Here is a 25,737-nt window from a genome sequence, read left to right on the forward strand (position 1 = left end):
TTGCACCAGCTGCACCCGAGTGAGCTAAGGAAGAATAAGGGGATGATCGGAACACAGGGCATTAAAATGGAAGAGATCTGGAAAGGGGGAGATGCCAGAGAGGTCCCTGCACCGTGCATGAACTGAAGTGTGGGAGCACTTAAGTGTGGGGGACACCTGTCACTCCACTTGTGTGACTGGCCACGGGTGGGGCTGAGCAGAGAGGTCTTGCCGAAGGAAATCGGTTCTATGGGAAAAGCTCAGCTCACATGCTGGAACCTGCAAGACCCGTAAGAGAAGGGGCCCCCAAATAGTGCTGCTTTTAGGAGGTGGGTCTCCTCCGAGATTCCCAGGATAGATTTTCAAAGGATAGGGTCCCTCCCGCTGCCCTTGGCACAGATCCTGCACTTTGAAGGTCATCCTGAAAATGGGAAAGGTCCCTGGCTGGGATGGAGAAGGACCTTGCCCTTCTTTAATAATCAATGTCTTCTCCTGCCAAGGGATGTACCGTCCCACCAGGATCTTCTATCTGGCCAGCTGAAGGTATTTCACTGCCAAGAGGCAGAATGGGGGAAAAAAAGCATCCCCTGAGCCACTTAAATTAGGCAGCCTACACCAGGATGTGGTGTAGTCAAACCACTGGAGGAGAGGGTGCAAGCCTTCTCGAGAACATCTGGCTGTCCACATAGATGGGAATTTCTAAAAGAGTTCAGTCACTCCCGTGCATCCTTTTTTGCAGAGATGATGGAGATCAGAGACAAGCACATCGCCCAGTATATGTGTGAGCTGGGTCTGATGGGGTGGTAGAGGGCGTAGCAAATGATTTTGGAAGCGAAAATAATGACAAAAAAAGAGGAAAACTATAAACAAGCTCTCAACCATTATATCTCCAACTCTTTACTGATTAACAACAACGTCTGATAAAAATAAGTAAGGCTCAGCAAACCCGGAAAACATCTCACATTGAGAAAGTACATCAGACTCATCATCCACCACCACCACCAAGTCCTTTGGCATTCTGGGTGACTATCAAGCGAAGTCCAGGGGCCTCTTCTTTGCTTCTGGAGAGAGGGTGGTGTCTCTGGCAGCACTGGGATCCTCATACGATATGCAGGGTTTTGAACGCAGCTACGACCTGCTTCTCCTTCTCATGCCTGCTCTGCAGTGATTCCAGGGATGAAATGGGAGGGAGATTCTCTCCGTTTAAAGTGCGCGCCAGATTTCTTTCATCTTTGGGCTCTGGTTCCGACGGCCGCGATACGAAGAGTTTGGGCTTGGGAATGGTCTTGGCGTACTCTAGGGCCTGAAGCGAGGGAGCACAGCGGCAAGCAAAGGAATGAAACAAATCACAGTTACAACACTTGCGTCCCTTCCCCACCGCCCTGGTAAAATCTGATCCATAACTAATGCAGAGCAGATGATTGCTAGGGAAGGTCAGGATTGCACATTGTACTTCTGCCGTGTGCCTCAAAATCTGGCTGTAGCTGCTTCTTTGTAAAGCCACACTGGAAGGGGGTGATTTTCAAGAAAGTAGCGGAAGGATGCTTAACCTGTCCTTTACTCACTTCTGTTCTCCGCTCCATACTATCAGAGCCCCGGCGAGCGTTCTAGATGTGACTTTCCAAAGGCAAGATCGGCTCCCATGGGACAAACATTTGAGGACACACTTTCAACATGAAACAGTCCTCCTCTTGCCTGCTTATCTTTTCTTCTGTACAAATCATCTTCTGATGCTGCTTTGGGAAGGAGAGCCATTGAATGCATGGAGGCTACCGATCACTAGCTGACAACTTCAATGGATGTGCATGCAAGCAAATATTTGTTTTTTTCCCCACTCTGTTAAGAAGTGAGGGCAATTTAACACACCTCTACAGCAGCAGTGTGTGGCCTAGAACAAACTGCCTCCTTACAAATGGCTCTTTATATATACACACAGGTTTTCTCACATTTTAATGTTCTGACTTATTCTGAACACCCCCCCCCCCGAAATGACACTCACTCTGGACGCTTAGTTTCAGCAGCCCTTTCCAGTTTGAGGATTTTAACTGGGGCTCTGGACCTGAGGACCTGATGTTATATTATAGAGGACTTTCTGGGTCTCCAGACAAGTCAAGATTTGTGTGTGTGTGTGTGTGTTCAGATTCCATAAGACCAGTGCTATACAGTGATGGGATAAAAAGAAGAAACACATTTTTGCCATAACCTGGGATCTGACCCTGCTGTTGTGAAAGTGCTAAAGAGAGAAAAGGGCAGAGTTCAGAAACTTTTTGTTAAAATGCCGAAAGTCCAGATCGCAGAGACAAAAACGGTGGTGTCTGATAACTTGAGAAATGGGCTGATCAAGTCCATCCAGACCATTTTTTTCCCCTCTCCCTTCCATTACTTTGTCCCTCCTACCTTCTGCCTCGATGCCCCCAATTTATTCTCTAGTCTTGGCTGCGGTTTTCTTGAGTTTGCAATGTTCTTCATGTTGTTTTCCTGAATGTGCTTGGCGTATTCCTTCTGCTGCTTCACCTTTTCAGACTGTCAAAAGAGAAACAGCAGCCGTTGCGATCAAAGGGCTGGCGAGCAGGATTCCCGTCAAAATGATAGGCGACTCCAAATATAGAGAGTGTATTGTGCGGTGGTTCCCAGCTTTGGATAACCTCGGTGTTCTTGGACTACAACTCCCAGAAAACCTGGCCAGCACAGCTGGTGGTGAAGGCTTCTGGGAGTTGAAGTCCAAGAACACAGGGGTTACCCAAGGTTGGGTATAGAGTGACTGCTGTTGACCACAGAGACTTTGTTTTCAAAATCTTTGTTCAATGGAATAGAGTCATTTAGGGAGAGTCTGAGAATAGTCCATATTGCTGTTCTCTCACATGCTGTGGATATATGACACATACTTTACGCAAGGTGGAGGAAGAATAAAATTGCTGAAAACTGATCCATAGCAACTATTTCTGTTTATTCCAACTTGAATGAACCAAAGCTGCCTCCTTTTGCACACAAGTCCAAGGAAATGAAAGCTGTTTTTTTACAATGTTCTGGATCATTGACAGTTGTAGTACTTTAGCACCACAAGAGCCGACACGAATGCTACACAATAGATGCCATATTATCTCATGTTGTCTTATCAATGTGTAGATGGTCAGCCTGGATTATGTTCTACTCAGAGCATCTTAGACAATCACCCGCAAGAAAGGGTCAGGTGGTGGCTGCGCGGAGAGGGTTTCCTCCCAGACTCTTTCCTTAGATGATTGGCCTCATCTTCTTCTTTGGTTCAGCAGCAGCTGATGTTCCTTAACAGAGCATAATGTGCATCCAGTGACTCTACAGCTACATTTGCTGGGCTTTGTTTACTTTCATTCCCCCTCCCTGCTCCCTTTCTGTGATAAAGCCAGGCCATCTGAATTCACAGGGGCAGCTCAATTGCGATAAAGTAATGCACACTTGAGCCAGCCGAAAGAGAATAAACTTGGGTGTACTTATCTGCAATTGGAATTCTCCGCAGATGAGCATCGGCTAATGGATACCTTTGCCGAGGGCGCAGAAAGTGAGGACTTGAAAATATGGTCTGTTGAGGATATGCCATAGTTTTCTGGGCACACATTTATTTATTTCTTCCATCAACAACAGAACCACGGGGGTGGAAGGAGCAGAAGACTACTCTAATTTGACTTCCAACTAAACTAGCATGAATTCATGCCTGCTCGCCAGTGTTGTTGTCCACAAAAGTAACTTTCCTATACTTTGCATGCTTAGGTCATTTTATGAGATGTTCCGTGGGCTGCCTCTGTTTGAGGTTGGCATGATGGCAATGGAAGGACGGCCCCATCTGTGGAGTTAGGTAAAGATCTTTTTATTTATCTAGATCTTTCATGGTGCTTCTTAGTTTCCTTTAATCCTCCAGGTTTTATCCTGTTTAGCTCTAATTGGTGATTAAATGTTTTTTTTTAAATATGTTCTTAGTTTGACGGTTTTTTAACTTTTGTTTTGCAAGCCACTCTGAGAATCTTAGAAATGAGAGTTGAGATGCAGGAAGCGACAAACACGCAAGGAGAATTAAACTAGGTTCATCAAGCAGTTCAATAAAAGAAGGGAAAGGGTTCAAGCAATACAATACATGTAGTATGGCAAGACAGGTGTTTTGCTCAGTACTTTGGTTGCTAACCCATTCTACAATTTGGGGAAATGTTCTTTCCTAAACACAAGTGCAGTGAGCAATTAGACCCAGTTCAAGGTCCACATGAATTATAGGTGTAAAGCAGTCCTCACCAACAGAGTTTATAAAGTCAATGCATGGGCACTAAGTCCTTCCACACTTGTGTAGCAACTGTGTTCTCTTGACACGTGTATGGTTAATTTCTCTCTTAAGTCATACGTAGCAAATCTTGATCTACCAGTGGGGCATAGAAAAGTCTTTGGCCTCTTTCAATTCCCTGCAATTCATAGACTGGCAGCTAAAGAGTACGGCAATAACAGTTTACGTATTGTGTTTGAAGTTGTTCTTTTTAACCTGAAAAAATCACAATAAGCTGAAAGGCACCAGACTGGGAAGGCTTTTTTAAAAAGATCCATCTGAGCTAGTAATTAACCCAATTATGATTATCCGTTTTTGGCCAGTCCCGCACTTCCTCCAATTAGCTTCATTGGATGACCCAGTGTTTGAGTATTCCATTCTAGTAATCACCAGAGAGTTTCTCTGTCTAGCTACTCTCGATTTTGCAAATGTTTAATACCTTGATTTGAAATTATGGCCATCACCCTCATTTCTTCTGCCAAAGAAGACTTTCTAAAATGTCATACATTCTACTTACTTTTTCTTTGACCGCTTCATAGTCAGGACCCAGACCTCCAAGCTTCACATCCATCTTCATGTACCCTTTTGTCCTATAACTCTAAGTGGAGAGTTAAAATGATGTTTCACTTCCAAAATCAATGGGACAGACAGTCTTTTTTTTTTAATGACTGCATTTTAAAAAGTGTAACGGATTCTGGAAAAGCACACGAGAACTAGAGAGAAGAGGCATCAGAACCCGAGGTCTTGCAGTCGCCCAGAGTAGTCAGTCAACTAGATGGGTGGGGTATAAACACAATGAATGAATGAATGAGTGAATGAATGAATGAATGAATGAATGAATGAATGAATGAATGAATGAATGAATGAATGAATGAATGAATGAATGTACTCCCAGGTTTTCTTAGAGATAGCTTCGTCAGCAATCAGACCTACAAATCAAGCTAGTGCTTACCTTCCAATCACCAATCACAAAACAAAGCACGCTAAAAGCCAAGATGCAAAAGTGAGGAAAATCATGAGGATGTTCGACCCCCACATACCAGAAATGTGGGTATAGGTGGCTCATGGATTGACAATGCGCCTCCCTGAATTTTGGCAAGGGTGGTCAGCCTTCTCCTGTTTAATCTATGAGCCACCCATGGATTTGGGAAGTGTTGAGAGCAAACAGCTTGCTAAGGAACAAGGAATAGGTTCTATGCATTTGTGCTGACTGGAGAGTCTTTGGGAAACCACAGGGATGGGGAGGCTTGTGGGAATAACAGACTTGTTGGCCTTAAAGCCAAGGTGTATTACGAGTTTTGACTAATGCTTTTCTCTGGGAAATTCCTCAAAGGCCTACATGTTAAGACTGTTATCCTCCTAGAAGACAAAAATAATAGTCTGAAGGTAAGAAGGGGAGAAAGGGAAGGACATTTGCCCTGCAGTTATGTCTCTAATCCAGCTAACTCCTTCTGAAGGGCAGTCAGGCAGCAATCCACAAAGCCACCCGGTCGCTGCCACAGTAACCATTATTCCAGCTTAATCTGTCTGCTTCGAGGCCAGAAGCCAGCTTCTTAAACATCATGATTGGTCATGGGGACAGGAGGATATTTGGAAGTCATTCTGTCACACTGGCATATACAATAATCGCTGTGTGGAAACTGGAGGCCCTTTGTTTATTTATATTTCAACAAAAAGGAACCGAAGAGAAAAGCGGTGAGGGGGGGCGCAAAGTTACTTTTGGTGGCAGAATGGAAGAGAATATTTATGCCCCTGGGTTTCAGAAAATCCTAAATGATTAAGCAGTGTTTAGTTGGCCTCCTTGGAAAAATGGGATGGTGTAAAGTTGGTGTGTGTGGGTGTGTTGAGTCAATGATGAAAATGGGCATGACAGGAAGAAATTGGTCACTATTTCCTGCTGAGTTAAATAAACAGTTGTATTTGAAAACACTTTACAAATGAATCAACTTAAAGGAGAAACAGAGCACCTGTGACAGATTCTGTAATGCAGCAGGCATAGATGGCACAAATGGATCGATTGGTATAATTATTAGCAATTAAATGTATCCTTCTGTGCACTGCATTTGCTTCCATCATTCATTAATTTCATCACTTGTAGTGCTTTCTGAGATTACATTTTCTTTCTGGACTGGCACAATTTTATAATCAGTTAAGCAACCAACTGTTCTGATTCAGTAGGTTTCCTTCCTTCCTTCCTTCCTTCCTTCCTTCCTTCCTTCCTTCCTTCCTTCCTTCCTTCCTTCCTTCCTTCCTTCCTTCCTTCCTTCCTTCCTTCCTTCCTTCCTTCCTTCCTTCCTCCCTCCCACCCACCCACCCACCCACCTACCTACCTACCTACCTACCTACCTACCTACCTACCTACCTACCTACCTACCTACCTACCTACCTACCTACCTACCAATATTTTAAATACCTGTCCTCGTAAGTAGCATGATAAGAAAAAAGAGAGACTCCTTTTCTGGGATGCACAGGTAGGAAGGCTTCTTCTAAATCAATGTCTTCTGCAAGAGAAGTCCTAAATCCAATTGCTCATCTCAACTCCGGTAGACCCACAAAATCCATTCTAGGGTCAATCCCAAGGAGAGTGCTCTATTTAGGAACAGCAGTTGGAATCCGGTTAAAGAAAGCATACAATTAAAATGCAATATTTTTAACCCTACAAGAATGTCATTGATTAATAGCCAAGAAAAAAATTGGGTGACAGCCCTACGTATTTGTCACTCTTTGTGGAGGTACAGCATTTTTGTTCCTTTCCCATAGTTCCTAACCTGTGATATAGTTCTCCAAACTTATCATTGGGCCTTCTTGTGTTCTCCGTGGTTTCCAAACGTGCATGAGGAAACGGACAGCATGACCTTCCATTTCTAGCACAAACAGTCTCTATTTGTGGCACCTACTTTGTTTATCAGGATTTCTGCTCTTTCCCACCGTTACCAGATTTTCCCTCCAGAGGGACAACTCCTTCAGAACACAGAGCTGTAAATGAAATCCTTGTTTAGCTTCCTATGTCCAATCAGGCACAGTCTGGGTGGGACAATCAGACCATCTTTTATCACTTCATGGAACTCCATTTCTAATGGTGTGCTAACTGTACCATCTAATTGGGGCCTGATTTTCCTACAGATCAGATGTTAACAAACTAGTTTAGGGGTAAAGGGAAGGCTTTTTAGTTGTTGGTGGCACTACTGCCATCATGAAATGAAGGGCCAAGGAAATTGCTGATGCCCTTTGGGCATAAATGAACAGATCCAGACCGACCTTCGGCTCACCCCGGATCAGCTCCGTATTCTCCCACCTCACCTGCCTTTTCTCCTTGTCCTTCTTCTCTTTCTCCTTCTCCATCTGAAGCAAGCAGCCTTCGGAGTTGCTGCGGTTCAGCACCCGTGGGCTCCCTTCGCAGCTTTCCAGGTTGAGCCGGGAGTCGCTCTCCCCCCTTAGCATTATGGGCGGGAGCATGCTTGCGCACTGGCTTCCAGCGAGGTAATCATGGGCCAGTCGAGAGATTTTGAGGTGTTGCTCTTCCGCTGCCTGGATGAGCCGGGTGGTTGGAGAATCCGCTTGGATCAAGCGGTGAGCGGGCAGCTGGGACAGCCTCAAAAAAAGAATCGCAAACAAATATATAAGACCAAAGAGGGGGAAAAAATAAGAAAAAAAATTGGAGGAATTGTTTTTAACTGACTAACACAGAGATGGTCCACCCTGATCCATCCATCTCGGCTGTCAAAATTATTCATCCCCTCACTGTTCTGATCACATCAGACCAATTCGTTAAACCCCTTCATGAACTTCCTGCTTCCTGTCTGCATCCCACGTAAGCTTCTTGTCCTACATTTTCAAAGCGACCCCCACCCCTCAATATCTTCAACCCTTGTTGTGTCCTTGTTGTTATATCCAATACATCCCTTCCTGGAATATTTTGCCTCTGCAGTTCCACCATCTTCGGCGAACTCTCCCTACATCCCCTTGCTGTCTATTCCTGGAACATCTCCTCAGAGTAACTCTGCATATGGGGTGAACGGCCATGGCCTCCAGATGGTGTCAGACTGCTGTTTCCAGCAAATGTTGTTGTTGCTGCTGCTGCTGTTAGCATTAGTTTTGTGTGTTCTTTGCCATCAAGTCAGAACGACTTATAGTGACCCTAATAGGGCTTTCAAGGTAAGTGAGATATCACCATCATCAACACAATCACCATCACCACCACCACCATCATCTTTAAACTGCAGAGTTGGAAGGGAGCTTATGGAGCATCAAGTCCAGCCTTTCTCAAGGAGGCACAAGCAAGGAACCAAACCCTCCACCTCTAGCTCTGAAACAAGATGCCTAAATCAGAGCTATCCAGCAGTTCTGGATTTAAGGGAGATATTTACGGAGTGGTTTTACCAGTCGCATTCTCCCAGTGAGATTCCATGGCCAAGTGAGGATTCGTACCCTGCTCTCTAGAGTTCTAGTCCGTCATTCTATCCCACTCCATGACATGGGGAATCTACTATTGGTATTAGTATTTTGCAAAAATAATTAAAAAAAATCATTCACACCTGAGTGTCCCACAAGTGAGAACATTTGTTTCCATCCTATGGCTGATGTGGATCCATTTCTGGGCACAATTCAAAGTGCTGGCTCTAACCTATAAAGCCCTAAGCAGCTTGGGCCCAAACTATCTCAAAGGACCTTTTATGAGCTTGCTGAAATGCTAAGATCAACTAGAGGCGTTTCTCTCAGTTCCGCCACTCTCAGGGTTGCATCTGGTGGGGGCACACAGGAGAGAGCCTTCTGTGTCGCTTCTCCCAGCCTCTGGAACTCCCTCCTACAGGCTGGCCCCATCTTTACTGTCCTTCCACAAGCAGGTGAAGACTTTTCTCTTTATGCAAGCTCTCCCTTACTGTCTGTCTGTCTGAGTGGGATTGTTAAATGGAGAGTTGTACCTTACTGCTTTGAATATGTTTTGGTGTTGCTTATGGTATGGTATTCAATTGAATCTTTTTACTTTTTGTTTACTCACTGTGTTAGGTTTAAATACTGTCCTTTAACTGCCTTGGGTCCTTTTTTTAGGGGAAAGCCGGGATAAACATATTTTAAATAAAGAAATAAAATAAATAGATCCAAACAGTAGTGGGGTTTTTAACTATTATGAAATGGCTTAGGACATAACAAAGAATTCTACAATTAATACATTGTATGTTTTCATTAATTTTCTGCCTCTTTTAATGTTATGGAGAAAACTTTGTCTTTACCGTGAGTTATCAGAAACATGGCTGATGGAGGTCTTCTCTACATAAATCCGTCTGGGATTCCCAGATGAAACGTCTTTGTTCACTAGAGGTGGAAAACCAACTTTGGAAGCTGGTGAAAAACTTCTACGCTCTACCAGGTTCTGATGCTTGCCATGTCTAGTGGTAGACGGAGGCTCTGAAACTGTGCATCTGTACGGATGCGGATGGCTAGCTCCAGAAGTGCTTTCAAGTTTCCGTCGGTTAATCTTCTTTTTTTCACTAGCAGATGGTAAAGGAAGCCCTTGAAAATCTGGGTATGGATTTGGCTCCAAAGGATTCCTAGCAAAGGTTACACTCATGGATTGATGCTTGCCATTTGGATGTACACTGTAGTTTGGATCTGTAGGATATTGGTGGCCCCAGCTAGAACTATGTATGATGGAAGGATGGAGAGGAGCGACAGATAGATTTGGATAAAAAGTATGGTGCAATGAATGTCGGCTCTCCTGCTCCCAATCAGATACTTCTCTGTAAGAGTTAGAACTGGCACAAGCATGCTCAGATTCTAACACATTGTGACATCTGTCCTTCTGGCTCCTTAGTTCTGCTTGGGTTTCCAAAGGACTTTGGACGCTGATCTCACTGAAGGGGTTTTCTGCCACAGATGTAGCATGGCTGGAGTTTATTCCGCTGATGTCCGGCTTTCTGCACGGGTGAGCCTAAAATGAGAAATCAAGCTACATGTGATTGAAGTTGCATTTTGATATTTTCAAAATGCTGGCACTCAGTGCAAGCTAAAGCATAATAAGTGTCATGAGCTTCATGTGCTTTATCCATACACTATGGTGATCAAAGTCTTGCAAAATGTGATTTTTTTTACCTAGATTTTTTTTCCCCAAGGACCTCAGGACAACCCTTTTATTCTCCCAACACACTGCGAGTTGGGCGGTTGAGAGCGGATAATCTTGCCCTCGATCGCCCAGTAAGAACCAAGAGCAGAACTGAATTAGAGATCCTTCAGTTCAAGTCTGATACCATAACAATTATACCATGCTGGCTGTCTCATTTTATGAGATAGCACCACAATACCAAGAGTTTGTGGTATGTCGTTATATTTAAAAAGGTGACATAGGAGAGATGGCCTGTTTGGTGTAGACAGGATTGGGTTTTGGACTCGGGCTAAGGAAGCCTTGATATTGGTTGGCCTTGAGCGAGTCACTGTCCCTCAGGTTGTAAGGATAAAACAGCAGAACTTGGAAGGTGAACAATGAACAAAGAAATGAGAAAAACTGAATCAGCTGGGATGACTTACGATGGGGAATGAATCAATGATGGAATGATAAGCAGACCTTCTTCTCCCAAGGCAGGAAGAGGGACATCCCAACTGTTGAATGGGGCACCTCTGATCCAGTGGTGGCTATGGCTGTGATATCATAGGGGCAGCAAATCTGCTCTGGGTTTTGGTCTAAACTTTAAAGGAATTATCCTGGGGGGCTGAACTTATTTTGGAAACAGGGTTCAGGGATGGCTGCTATAAAGCTCACATTAAAACTTGGCACAGGTTCACAGCTCCCATTATATTGAGTTACCAGCCGTCTGCTCCTGTAATTTAAAGAAATTTAAGAGTGACAGCTACCCCACTGGGAGCGCCTGATTTTGGCAAATGGCTCCAAAGCACATCTCCTAGCCTCAGCAGACATTTCAATCTATCATTGCATAGCTGTAGGACACACTGAAAAATCAAACTAGGCAAGTGATTCCTGGATGCTTCTGTCTTTAACTAATTTGCCTACAAGCTTGCTAAGAGCATTTATTTTGCTCATGACCTTGATTTGCTGGAGAGATGAATCTACCTCTAGAACATCGGTCTTTCATCCTTAAGTCCAAGTAGTATGAATGCCAACTTTAAGGGCTGTGGTTTAAGTCCAATGTTACAAAAATAATTATCAATCAGTGCATTGCATTTTTGTACCTAATGGTATAATACAGGTTCAGAAAGGGAATATTTGTGAGATTATCAACCCATCTCAGCGATGTACGTCACAAGCAGAAAATGAGTACTTCCATGAAAAGAAGAAAATTGGATTTTATTGGAAGAGACTGTGTGCATGGTAGGTCCTGGGGCTGCTCTCTCCCTGCCTTTCCGTGCAATATTTGTAGCCTGAAAACATCCGAAAGGAAAAAATTAATTTTTGCCATTTGAAAGGAGGTTGATATTTTTGGGTATCTTCTGACACCAATCTGCCATGTGCATCTTAAAAATGAAAAAGACTGCAAGGCCTTAGTGACAATATCTCTTTTGGGGAAAGCCCTACTAAAGAAACACAGCTGTTTATGGCTTGCGATGAAGCTAATACAGCTTAGGAAACTATACTCTGCAGACACGTTGAAACGGTCGGTGAGTTCTGCTTTGAGTAGCCATACTGGAATCAATGGGACAAATCAGAAATGATTCGTTTAACACCCCCGCGGATCTGCCCGAAACACGACTAAGACTAGACCTCACTTAGAGTTTTATTGTAACTTTAAGATGAAAATATGTCCACAAAGAAATGAAATGAACCAACAAATGAGCTCGAAGTTAAATTCAGATTTAAATATATACTGGCAGGAATCCTACTGGCGATTGTCTAAGGTTTGCATAAACAGCAATGGTTGATTTCTGCTAATTGACAAGATATTGGAACATTATCTCAGTTGTGGGGCTGGACGTGTGATGTGACATGTGTCTGAGAGGTGTCCCAGCCCCTTCTCAATTAGACACAATTTGTCACGCAAACCCTACTGAATAACCAGCAGGATTCTTGCCGCTGTGAAGGGACCCACTGAAATCTAGGAGATTTAACCCTCAGAGTATCGTAGCTGGGCATGGCCAGCCATTTACTCTTGCCATCTCAAAGGACCATCATCATACCTGTAAAAAGAGTCTCTCTCTCCCCCCCTCCCCAAGTTAAAGCTTCATCAACTTCCAGTTAAGGCCTCAGGTGCCACTCCTCATGAGGTGAGACGTGGGAACCCCGGAGGCCACACACAAAGAAGTTGGCAATCCATTTAATCTTTGTCTGTTCCGTACGCCTCCATTTTAGCCTCTGGCCTCACCAGGGCTCCTTTGTTAACAACACTTGCGGCCACGACAGAGTGTATGCACTCAGAGTAACTGCTTAATGGTAGGTATTAAGTCGCATGGAGAGCAGAATCTTTCAGGGAAAGCTTTAGCATTGGGGACTCTCGGTCTCCTGGTGCCAAGATGATAAGTTGTTTGCCAGACCTTTTCTCGAGTGATTAATGTTTATATCTAGAAGGGGCCTCATGTCACAGTCCTAACAGTCTTGGCATGAGCTGAAGCCATGGGGGGGTGGGGGTGGGGGGATCCTGACTATATTTCTTCCCCATATTTTCAAAAGACCGTAGCCTGGTCATAAGACGGAAATCGAGTTCCAAAAATAAAAATAAAACAAGAGCAAACAAACAAACAAAAACTGAAGGGGTGGCCATTTTCAAGGAACAAGAGTTTCATTTTATTATGCTCGTTTTGTCCTTTACAATTGGATCATAATGCAGGTTTTAATGCTATATTCGGTTTCAATGATTTTTGCCTGCTGTGTATCCGTTCTCTTCCACTGTAAGCCATCCACAAACATTTTGTGTAAGCAACACCTACAAATGAAAGAAGTCAAAATAAGCAGACTTATTCAGGGGCTGGCTAGCCGGCCATCAATCAACTCCATGAAACAAAAGAGTTTGTTCAACAACAACAACAATCTTGGAATTGCACGGGGGCCCAGCCTCAGTCAAGGGAGAACAGAGGGAACTAAACTCCCAACCTCTGGCTCCTTAGCCAGATGCCTAAAGCACAGAGCTATTCAACAGTTCTAATGCTTTGTATTTATGTATTATATTTACCAGTCATGGCATAATAAAGTACTGCTGGAAAATGGAAATCACAAATCCAATGAAACACTGATCAAGAAGCAGCACAAAAGCCCTGTAAATAAAAACAAGCATATCAGAGAGGAGACCCATGCAATTTCAACCACAACCAAAAAAGATATGTAATGTAGGAGTCTGGGGTGTATTACTTCATGCCACTGGCTTAAGTCTGTCAGTGACAAATTGCCACTAGAGATTGGCACAAACTCTTGATTCGATAGTTCATGATGGTCCATTTTTTTGTGGCCGAGTAGGTGTTCGGTGCTTCCCAGCTCCATCTCTTCTGGCGGGTGCCCACTCTGGAAAGTGACTCGCTCTGTTTAAGAGAACAACTGGTTTCAAATCCCCTTAAGGCAGTGGTTCCCAGCTTTGGGTCCCCCCAGATGTTCTTAAACTACAATCCCCAGAAACAATGGCGACCACATCTAGTGGCGAAGGCTTCCGGGAGTTTTAATCCAAGAATATCTGGGGACCCAAGGTTGGGCGCCACTGTCTTAAGTGCAGAAGCCTTAATGCACCAATAACATTTTCCCCAGAGGCTCACAGTAGACCAGAAAAGAACAATGGCGTAGCCATCCGTAGCCTGATCCCATCCCTTTCAGGTGCTAGATGCCAATTTGCAGGTGGGTACAGAGAAAGCATTTCGTCCCATGCAGAAATCAAGTGAGGACCGGCACCATAATTTCCAGGGGTCATTGGTGCCTGAAACCCATCCTTCTCCTTAGCCAGAGAGACCCAAGCACTAATTAACAGTGGAGTTCATGAGCCTCTTGGGTGCGGTAGGTCAGCTCAGAAATACGGGGTCGCTCCACAGTTAGGCTCTTTCACAGAGACCATGAAGTTTTCATTGTTTTGGGCAGTGCAGCTGCCACCGCAGAGAGACCACAGCTAGTGCGCCTGGCAGGTACAACCTACTTCTTGTGTTATCTCTTTGTAAGAGGACCAAGACATAACTTCGACCTCCTGTTTTCCCTGCCTTTTTTCTCTCCCCTGTCTTCCCCCTTTGGCGAACTGTTCTATTAATGCCAATCAAATTGAGAAAATGATCAAATGAAATTGCATTTTGAGCATCATAAGCTGTATAATGTCTATTCTGTTAAATTGAGGCCCGTAATTGCTTCTCTGTTGAAAAGAGACAACAAAGACAGCAATCACGACATGTCATTATCCCAGAGTAGGAAACCGGCCTTTACTGGGAAGACTTCAAAGGCTTGTGGTTCTCAAATTGCATTTGGCGGCTATTGTTGGAGCGCAGGCAATCTTGATTAGGTGTTTACACGGAGGTAAGGCACAGTGCACTGAGAGTCTGAGTGCCTTGGTCTCTAGAGCCATTAAAAAATTGTACATTATGTGCCTCGCTTTGAAGTAAGGGGTTTTGTAGGGAGGACAGAAACTCGGATTGAGGATGGCCAAGCCAGATAGTCCCGGCGACGTCTCTCTTTTGCTCTCTCTGTCTCAAAGAAACTCATCATCGGCTTCTTAGAGAATCTGGCAGCGCTGCAAGAGAAGTTGATGCTTTAGAAAATAGGATGTGAATGAAGGAAACGATCACATCGGCCTGGATTGGTCCAGCCCAGCGCAGGTGTACGTACACATTTAATAACATCAGAAGCCGCGACCGCCACTGTAATTAGCATTTATATAGCTTTCCTCCCCAAATGTTCAAAGATATCTTATTTTAAGGCTGCTTTACACATTATGTTCTCTCTGGTATCCACTAAGTGGGCACTCAGGGACACAGAGTACATGTAGCTACTGTTGTGTGCATCTTTTCTTCCCCACTGCAGCTGCCAGGAGACCTGATTAGGGTGATCAGGTCTGGCAGGGGAGGTTAATCCTCTTTCCATCAACTTAAATTTCCCTTAGTACCAGCGAAGAGATCTTCTCCCACGCCAAACCGCCAGGTTTGTGGTTTGGAATAAAATAGTTAACTTCCTTTCCATACGCCCCATGGACAACCCAGGTCACCTTGTACCAGCAGGGGGTATTTTTATAGCAGAAAGGGGAGGGACACATCTGCCGTTGAAGAAGGAAAGGAATTTAGGTGATCACAAGATTCCCAATGAAATTGTCACTTTTGAACCTCCCAGGACTTATTTGCAAGACAATTCCAAGATCTGCATGCAGGTGAAATGAGCTTGTGGCAAGTTTCACATGCATGGAATCATGCATGCAGATTTAAAACCCAAAAAAGCGCTACAGTTGAAAAATGTACACAAAGATGCTGGGGTCCATGGCAAGAATGTGCAGGGGAAATACATACAAAATGGCTCGTTGTTGTCGTTTAGTCGTGTCCGGCTCTTCGTAACCCCATGAACCAGAGCACGCCAGGCCCTCCTATACTCCACTGCATCCCGTAGTTGTGTCAATTTCATGTTGGTTGCTTTGCAGACACTGTCCAGCCATCTCATCCTCTATTGTCCCCTTCTCCTCTTGCCGTCACACTTTCCCAACATCAGGATCTTTTCCAAGGAGTCTTCTCATGAGATGGCCAAAGTACTGGAGCCTCAGCTTCAGGATCTCTCCTTCCAGTGAGCACTCAGGGTTGATTTCCTTTAGAATTGATAGGTTTGCTCTCCTTGCAGTCCAAGGACTCTCAAGAGCCTCTTCCAGCACCACAATTCAAAGGCATCAATTCTTTGGCAGTCTGCTTTCTTTATGGTCCAGCTCTCACTTCCATACGTCACGACAGGAAAAACCATAGCTTTGACTATTTGGACTTTTGTTGGCAAGGTGACGTCTCTGCTCTTTAAGATGCTGTCAAGGTTTGCCATCGCTTTCCTCCCAAGAAGCAGGCATCTTTTAATTTCGTGGCTGCTGTCTCCATCTGCAGTGATCATCGAGCCCAAGAAAGTAAAATCTGTCACTGCCTCCATATCTTCCCCTTCAATTTCCCAGGAGTTGATGGGACCAGTGGCCATGATCTTAGTTTTTTTGATGTTGAGTTTCAGGCCGTTTTTTGAACTCTCCTCTTTCACCCTCATTACAAGGTTCTTTAATTCCTCCTCACTTTCTGCCATCAGAGTGGTATCATCTGCGTATCGGAGGTTGTTGATATTTCTTCCGGCAATCTTAATTCCGGTTTGGGATTCCTCTAGTCCAGCCTTCCGCTACATGATGGGAAATGTGCACAAATTTCTGTGCAAAAGAAAAACACCTACCTACACATGGTCGGAACTGGAAGGAAGAAATGATAACAATGCAGATGAGATATGGCATGGCAATGGGGGCAGGATTTGAAGAAATGGAACAAAATTAAGACTGAAGGCATATGGAGAATTTCAATCCCAAAGGAGGCCAGGAAGGAGAAAACAAGAAACCAGTCCTTTTACTTGGTTGCCTCCCTTCTATCAAATGAAGTGCTGCCAGAAATCCATATGGCCACTCTCTGGTAACTTTTAAGAAACTGCTGAAAATCTTCCGAATTTGACAGGTCTTTCAAACCATACCATCTCAATAGCCCACTGAGATTATATATTTAACATCTACCTGATCTGCCTGATTTAAACTTAATTTTAGTTGCAAATGTAAGCTTTGTTGTTATGTTTGTTGATATAGGTACAGTATTTGTTATGCATCTATATTGTACAGTATTCTGCTGTACACTGTCCAGAGTGGCCACAGGTCAGATGAGCAGTATAGAAATGCAATGAATGAATAAATGAATGAATGAACACATAACTAATTAACTAATTAATCTCTGTGCTGAGTATCATCAAAGTGCATGCAAGAGAATTAAAACATGGGGCAGAAAGTGGTCAAGTAAAGTTACAACAAGCAGCTGAAAATAGAAGACAGCCATAATATCAACAAAAAGGCAAGTGGGGAACTAAACACAACTTTAAGAAAGTAGTGTTCCAGAGTTTAGATGCCCCAGCGAACAACGGCCTCTCCTGCTTATTTAACTGTAGTTTTATGTTACGTGAGAACAATAACAGGCCTTCTTTTAACTGCTACTCTACATCAGCAATGGCAAATAACAGGCATCTAGCCATTTTCCCTTATACTAAGCTTGTCTGAAATGGTTTAAAAGCATCTACACAGTGCCAATTAGGAAGGCCTTATATCATGCCAAGATTTAAACTTCCAAAGGCTAACTAATAGCTTTAGCACGCTGAGAAACACAATGCCATTCAAATGATGATTAAATCCAGAGTGTACAGTATTCAAAGAAATCCGCTAGCTGGTAATCTATTCCCCTTCCTGAACACTAATTTGTAATCATTTCGGAATGCCAGTTATTTACTTCTGAGTCGACTTCTCAACATTAACTCAGCAAATCTGACAATACCGGTTATTAGAATTTTAAATTAGTATAATCAACCCTGGTTAATAATTATTATTACTCTTAGTCTTAGATTAAAATGTCTCTAGCTTACCAATTATTATTAAATGTAGAGCAACTCAAGTTTTGCAGGGACTGTAAAAAGGTTTAGAAATATGACCGTTCCTGCTCAGAGGTTTATAATCTTAAATAGTCACAGATGCAAAGGAAAAGGGGAAGAGGAAGGAAGAGAAAAAAGCACTAATTCAAAAAAAAAGCATAATCATCAAGATTACAATGCTAAGCACATTTATCTGAAAGTACTTTTGGAATCAATATGAACGGGACTCAGCTATGAAAGAGTGAGTTACTGATCAGGGTCTGAATCCTGCTAGGAAGACCCAGATGCAGAAGTGAAGTGGGTTCTTCTAACTATAATAGTTGTGTATAATAAATAATTATCTGCTGTCAAGTTAGTTCTGGCTTATGGCAACCCTTTTCATGCTTTTCCAGGTAAACTGTACTTAGAAGTGGTTCGTCACTCCCTTCTTCTGAGGACTGTCCAGCTTGCCCAAGACTGAAGAGACTGCCTCTTCCAGGATGGACAGTCGAAATTCAGCAGCTGAACTTTCAAAAAAACGACACACCGTTGAAGGTAGAGGAGCCATCTCCACGTTGGTGTCCAAATCTCTAATCTTTCTTTCCCCTGAATTTATGAGATTAACTTCAAAGCAAGACATCCGTTTTCAACCTCAGCTATTCCTACGTATAAAACAAGCAATTGATCACAGAGTTCTTGCAAAGGCTAGGAGCACATAACACTTATGAAGATCTTCCACCGCTTTGTTCTAATGTGAAGTCTCATGATCATTTCCCACAGATTCTGCTATTTGCTCCATACAGATGACCCCCACCCTCTAGAGAAGCTTTGAGTGCTTTAAGGACAGCTATTGTTAAGTTAAGAATTTGCAACCTATCTTTGATTTAAAATAGACTCAGATTGCTGAGAAACATACAAATGGACAACTGCTAGAATCATCAATGAAACTGATACAATTATTTAATACGTCTGATCGCTTTCACTGCCCAGAGGATGAGCATCTTAACTTAGTGATGGCCTTGTTTTGTTGATTGTCACCCATTAATTCCTCTCTGAAGGCCTTTCTCAAAGGTTAGCCTTTGTTAACTACTATGCGTAAAGAATCTGGGTGGATTTTGTACATTTCCATGATGCATTCAGAACGGATATGGAAATATTCCCTCGAGATGTGTAATCTAAATATGAAGGGCACTATGCAAATCATGTTGGGTGGATTTCAGGTTTAATAGCCATATAATAGTAGCTACAACAGAGCTGTTGAAATCAATGGTGTTTCACGACTAATCAAAGACCCACTGATTTCAATGTCTCTATCCTAAACAGGGCAAAGTCTGGAACCCAGCCCATATAACGAAGAGGAACTTGCTCCCTCTTACAGTTACAACCCAGTTCTACAACAGAACTGGGTTGTAACTTTTCTTTTGTGTAGTGGGAGTAGGCAAGACTGAGAAAACAAACCAAAATATGAAATTCAAGGAAATCCAGGCTAGAAAGAGGAGGGCTACCAATGGAGCTGAAGGGTGGAAATCCCTTTAGTCTGAGCGCCCTTCTGCTCATACAACAACTGGATGCAACCAATTATCCTTATAATCATCTTAGGCCTTTTATCTGAGTCAATATTTGAAAAATAAAGTAAAATAAAGAATATGAGCTCAGCCAAATATTTTTAAAGACACAATGTTGCATAGCACGAAGCAGTATACGATCCTGCAGCACAGCATATACGTGCTGTAAATTCCACTGTGGTGATAATACCAACACGTATGCTATCTGGTTTCAATCAAGATGAGCAATGTGGATGCAAAGCCTCCATTTCTTCCCCTGCTGGCAGGGGAAGAAATTCTGCAGACACCAACTTCCATTAAAGCATTCATTTTGTGCCCCCTAGCGTGCACTGGGGTTTAGATCAAGCTTTGGTGATAAAAGCAAAGAAAAATGGCATTTCCAAGATTATCAAACGATTGTCTGAAAAAATTAAATTCCTTTTTCCTTTAAGTACGAACAAGCTTATGAGTCAGTGTAACATTGTGGAAAGATATGCACTCGTTTAGGTTGCAATTTTAGACACCTCTGTCTTCGAACTCACTTCTCAACAACAGTCAGAGCAGTATTCCTTGCAAGAAAAAGGCATAATCCCTGACATGCTGGTTTTCTACTTGCAGGGAATATGTTTCTGAAAAAAATCACATACAAAATTTGGCCCAACATGTGGTACCCTCCATACTACTACCATGTACGAGGATGCTGTTGTTTCACTGTGTTGCAATCAGAAACCGGGGGGTTGCAAAGCATGGTCCTCTAGATAGTGTTTGATTGCAACTCCCAGAAGCCTTATGACTGAGGAACGCTGGGAATCTTGGTCCATCAATGCACTTGGGCCACCCCGCTGTAGATGGAGCCTGAGACACAAATTATTTTGAACACTTTATACTTGCCATCCAATGTAACACAAAGTACTTACTTCTGAGCATGCAGGTAGAAAAATATACATCATTCTATGAACTGTTACTAGATATTCCAATGAGAAGCTTACCTGTCCTTGATGGCCTCCCTTTTGCTTTTTACTATGGAGCTGGAGGTAAGAGCAGTTCTGCTGGGCTGCTAATCCCAAGGTGAGCTTGTTCTTTTCGACAAAGTCTGTTTCAGGTTCAGATCTCTTTTTATATCCTTTAATGTGAGGAGAGTAGCTGTCACTGTTTGTTCTAGGACTGCTATCATCACGGCAAGCAGTCCCCTCTTCTTCTTCATTTCGTACCCTGTAGGCACCACGGATGACTTTTCCAATGGGGTCACAAGAGTTCAAGAACTCTCCGTCAAAACCAGGTGGTACATTCCGCGCTGACTCCTGTCGTGGATGAGTCCTGTAGGTGAGACCAAACTGGGATGGACTGTAAACTGAATCCAGGGAAAGGGTGGGAGAGTTTTCAGCACACTCCGGGCATGAGTCGTCGGACCCAAGGAAGCTTGTTCTCTCTTTATCATTCTTCCAGTTGGGGTTATAGCGTAATTCAGAGTATTGACCTGCAACGTTCTTTTTGTCACTGAAAAGAACCGGCACAAAGGGAAACTTTAAAACAAGAGAACTGACCCTTTTAAAGGCTGCTCCTTTAAAAAATATCAGCCGGAAACCCACTTTTCACACAATTAATTGAGAAAGAGAGATTATATTTGCTTACCTGGATCAGTGCTTAAGAAGGCAGGTACAGTAGCTATGTTTTACTGGGGCCAATGGAATGCCCCTTCAGCATGGTTTAAGCCAGATTTGGGGAAAATTTGGCTCTCCAGATGTTGTTAGGCAGCAACTTCCATCAGCCTAGCACAACATAGCCAGTTCTTAGGGCTGCTAGAAGTTGTAACTCAACACATGGCGATCCATGCTATCCCCATTCCTAGTTCAAATAGTCACTGATGCAAAATTCTGCTCACTGCTACACAAAAGGCATCACAAATTGCCTTGTTAAAAAATCTATGTAGACATTATCTATTGCCTACTGAGTCATGTGACTTCAGCGTGTGGCAGATCCTGTCTACAGAGAGATTTTAACTTGAGGCAATTTGCCTCCAAAATGTGACACCTTTTTCAATAGCAGTGCAACAGGATTTCAGCCACTGTATCAGGGAGAGGAACATGCGGCCATCCAGATGTCGTGAGACGGTTACTCCCATCAGCTCTAGTTAGCCCATCTAACAGTAAGGGATGGGAAGAGCTGTAGTCCAGCAAAAATCTACTGGACCAGATTCTCCATCTCTGCATTACTTGGTCACCTGTAGTAACAGTTTGCATAGTGAAGGCGCTGGGTGGAGGTTCTCAGACGATGGCCTCCATGCAGAAGGTCTCCATTGCCAGATCTCCCATACAGGAATGTTAGAAGCTGCCTTAGACAGAGGACATCCCCGGCCCACCTAGCCCAGTACTGTCAGCTTTGACCAATAGGGCCTCATCAGGTTTTAGGAAACCAGACCTCGGATCCCTCCTTCTAAAATCACTTAAGGCTGATACATTGTAGGTGGCATTCACCAGCCATTCTCAACCTTTTGTTGACCATGGTGCTCTTCTTGGGTTCCAGGGCCCCCTGGGAAGCAAGGAAGGCCTTCGGCTGAGTGCAAACTAGGATGCAACATGAACAGATACATCCGTGGTCCCCTTCCAAGTGTGCCAGGGCTCCCCGGGGAACCATATGCCCCTGCCCCTGTTGAGAACGGCTGCTCTAGACTCTCAGGGACCAAACTCTTAGGACATGCCTTGGAAGGAGGCCAGACCGCCCAAGACGAAACCAAAGCAAGATGTTCTGAGATGTTCAGTAAAGTGTGAATTGCTGATTTTAATAGTCTCCTAAATTTCAGCGAACGCCTTTTTGCACGCTATACTAAGGGGTGGAAATGATTGCCAGTGTTCCTAAACTGGACGGCAGCCCTCGCCTTCGCCATGATTATTCATGAATGCAAATGATATGCATGCAAGGGAGCGAATCTGAAGTGGTAGAAGCCTAGAAATGGGACTCACCTGGCTACGAACAATGGGCAATGCTGCAGACAAGAGAAGGTGGTTCTGGAAGAGGACAAAAACCCATGCACATGGCTATAACGATGCTGTGTGATGGAGGTCAACACCACGAATCCCAGTGACGGGGGATAGCTTCCTCTCCAGAGCACTTGCAGACATACATAGGGTCCCCCTCCCGTTGCCCTGTACCCCCGTCCCTGCCCTCTTTCTCCACTAAATGAAGGTTACATTGATTCCGCAGGGCTAAAATGAGGAGACAACAGACAACAAGCTCGCCTCTTCAAATTCCTGGCTTAGTAATAGATGGAGGCAGGGAGCATGGAGGCATATGGTATACTTGTCAGTGTTAATGGACTCCATTTAAGTACACACTGTGATAATTTCAAAGTACATAAAATCAAATTTCCACTAAATAGGAAGCAGGGTGCTCTGTCAGAGTCCTGCCCCCTCTGCTAAGGCCAGAGCATGCCTCCCTCACAATTCACATCCTTTTCCACTTGCAATCAAAATGCTGAATAACTGGCCACTTTCCCCCCATCGAGGAGCCCTCTGGAAAGTGCACTATTAATAATTTAGTCCTCTTTTCTTTGTCCCACGTTTGCTTCTAAGCACACCGTTAAATGGAATCTGTTTATCCTTTTTTTTCATTCAGGCTTAATTTAATCCCTTTAAACAACAATTATTTCGCATTTATGCGGCATTAATGCTCCATCCAACGCAACAAATCCAGTTTCTGTTTGTGCAGAAGAGGAAAATTAATGTATCTCTGAAAAGCAAGTGAGGACGACAAAACAAGCACTCTGGATTTCTCCCCCCCCCTCCCTTCTTTCAGTTTTGCATTTATGTAGTTATTGAATTAAAAACGGGGACAACTCTTCCCCTGGCGTTTTTCCAAAGATCTTTCCAATTGGTGATGTTTTCTGGGCACATTTAAAAACCTCCTTGAATGCTCCAGCCCTAGGTCTACTTATTTGAAATCAATGGGACTTATGCCCATTTGCAGCTAGCTATTTGCTCACCACTGTGTTCCTGTAGCCACTTGTAAGCTAGTTGCTTGCATTATCCAGCCAAGAGGAGGATTTCACCAGGATATAAAAGCAGGAAACCATTACTGTCCAAGCCTCAAACAAGGAAGGCAGCCCACAAAACAAGGGTAAAGAAAACTGCCATATTTATTCATAGAAGCACCTCAAGTTCTTGTAACGCGTAAAATGTTTAAAGTAGAAAGACTATATATGTCAGGGGCAGCTAATGCAAACCAGGTCTCCTAGATCTGGTGGGCTGAGAATTTCATGCTCAGCGAAGGTGTATATCTCAGACGAGACACCCAGATCTTTGTCTTAACCAACATGGCTCTCCTTAGATCTGACTCTAGATTTATAGCAGGACTGAAACGAGAACTATGGAGCCAGCTTCCATGTCCATATTGTAAAAATCTAAAACTTCTTTACCTTGCATTAATACAGTTTTCCTTTCCACCGCGGGTTCCATTTGGAACATGTGTTTCGTCTACATCTGACTCCTCTCCGCTAAAATATTTTTCTTCTAGGCTGTCCTCCTCCAAGCTTTCTTCGGCTTCCTCCTCTTCATAGGACTGATCTACCATCTCTTCAGTTTTATTGATCCGTTTCTGGAGCTCAAACTGATACTCTATTTCCTGAGCTAGGCTTTCAGACTCAGATTCGTCCTGAGATAACCCTTCAGAGGCTGTTTTCAAAAAGGAGTAATGGACGTGAGGCTGAAGCAACCCTTTTGAGGATGGCCTCTCTCCATTCATGATGCAGACAGGGTCAAAGTGAGCGGGAAATTTCACTGAACCTCCGACACCGCCTTTCTCCTGTAAGACAAATAAGACAACACTACAATTATTATTGTAGCACGAGGACAGAGGACGAGATGGTTGGACAGGGTCATCGAAGCGACCAACATGAATTTGACCCAACTCCAGGAGGCAGTGGAAGACAGGAGGGCCAGGCGTGCTCTGGTCCATGGGGTCACAAAGAGTCGGACACAACTTAACAACTAAACAAGAACAACAATGATTATTGTGGTTGACTCTGTGTGCAAGGCTGTTTTCACTGGTGAGAGGTTTTTAAAAGCCATTTTGTTTGTTTACAGTTTTACATAAATATGAATAGTTCGTTTTTATGCTTGTGAATGAAAAAAACAACAACGTTTAAAATAAATAAATAAAAAATCTAGAATCTCCTTGGTATCTTGAAGACTTTTAACCTCCACCTCCCCAAACCTAGCTTTTGTTTTCAAAATAATGTTTAGTCCAAATGTGAATACCTTGATAACGTTGGAAAAATGAGTGGGCCTTCCATATGTCTGAATCACTGTGATTTAATGAATTCTAATGATTGAATTAATTAATAATAAATAAATTCACATCATGACCTTACCAGATATGCCAAATTATAGCACATCAGTCTGGGTCCAGTTTCTTGTTTGCCATACTGGCATCTTCATAGCCTTTTTTGGGATGGCTAGGTGATGTAGCCAACGGTCTGAAGACCCTGGTGTGACCCACAATATACGTGAGGCTACAATCCTCTGCGTGCTTCAGTTGAACTCAACAAAAACTCAAAAGCAACAACTTGACAAGTTTAAAAGCAATCTGCATGATTATTTATTTATCTATTAGGAAACTGTGTATCCCCTAGTCTTCAACACAGGGTGCTCCCCGGCATTAAATATATATATATATATATATATATATATATATATATATATATATATATATATATATATATATATATATATATATATATATATATATATATATATATATATATATATATATATATATATATATATATATATATATATATATATATATATATATATATATATATATATATATATATATATATATATATATATATATATATATATATATATATATATATATACACACACACACACACACACACACACACACACACACACACACACACACACACACAGCGGCACGAATACCACCCGAGGCTGGGTGTCTGTGCCTGCGGGTGTGTGCATGTGTCCCCTGAGCTGCCTGGCCCTCCCCTTGCCCGCTCATGGAGGCACGGTGGGCAGAAATCCAACAGGGAAAGCGCTTGCACCACTGCCTCGGGTGAATTCTGCAGGGGGGGGGGAGAGAGAACTTCTACCAGGAAGGAAAGAGGTGCAACCCTTTCTCTCCCTGGTCCTCGCGGGGGGGGGAGTGCATAGCAACCCCTCTTCCTTCCTCAGCCCCCCCTCCAAGGGATCCCCCCACCCACCCACCACCTGCCCTTTTCCCTTCCCGGCTCTCTCTAACGTACCTTTCCAGGGCAACGCCACGGGGGGTATTCACAGAGCCGCCCTGCGCCGTTAGCGTCCCGTTCCCATAGCAACAGTACACAGAGGCGCAGCACCCACCTTCCTTCCTCGGCCTTTCTCCCGGCAGCTACCAACCCTCCAAGAGAGAGAGGGGTGGCCAGCAAC

The 25,737-nt window shown here is 43.5% G+C and overlaps 1 protein-coding gene across 2 annotated transcripts; it reads right to left on the reverse strand.

Moving 5' to 3' along the window:
- Positions 1 to 853: 853 nt before the first annotated feature.
- Positions 854 to 25,707, reverse strand: JHY (junctional cadherin complex regulator). Of its 2 annotated transcripts, none has more exons than XM_020792421.3 (8): positions 25,575 to 25,707; positions 23,721 to 24,106; positions 20,299 to 20,806; positions 9,493 to 10,190; positions 7,562 to 7,853; positions 4,779 to 4,859; positions 2,377 to 2,502; positions 854 to 1,282 (listed from the first exon to the last, which is right to left on the reverse strand). In XM_020792421.3, the coding sequence occupies exons 2-8, from the start codon at positions 24,044 to 24,046 to the stop codon at positions 1,079 to 1,081; spliced, it is 2,235 nt and encodes a 744-aa protein (XP_020648080.3). In that variant the 5' UTR covers positions 24,047 to 24,106; positions 25,575 to 25,707; the 3' UTR covers positions 854 to 1,078. The 2 variants fall into 2 exon arrangements, with proteins under 2 accessions (XP_020648080.3, XP_072835283.2); XM_072979182.2 differs by lacking the exon at positions 25,575 to 25,707 and adding an exon at positions 24,675 to 24,954.
- Between the last annotated feature and the right edge of the window lie 30 nt (positions 25,708 to 25,737).

The sequence above is a fragment of the Pogona vitticeps genome, chromosome 8, assembly GCF_051106095.1.
Source record: "Pogona vitticeps strain Pit_001003342236 chromosome 8, PviZW2.1, whole genome shotgun sequence".
Taxonomy (NCBI): domain Eukaryota; kingdom Metazoa; phylum Chordata; class Lepidosauria; order Squamata; family Agamidae; genus Pogona; species Pogona vitticeps.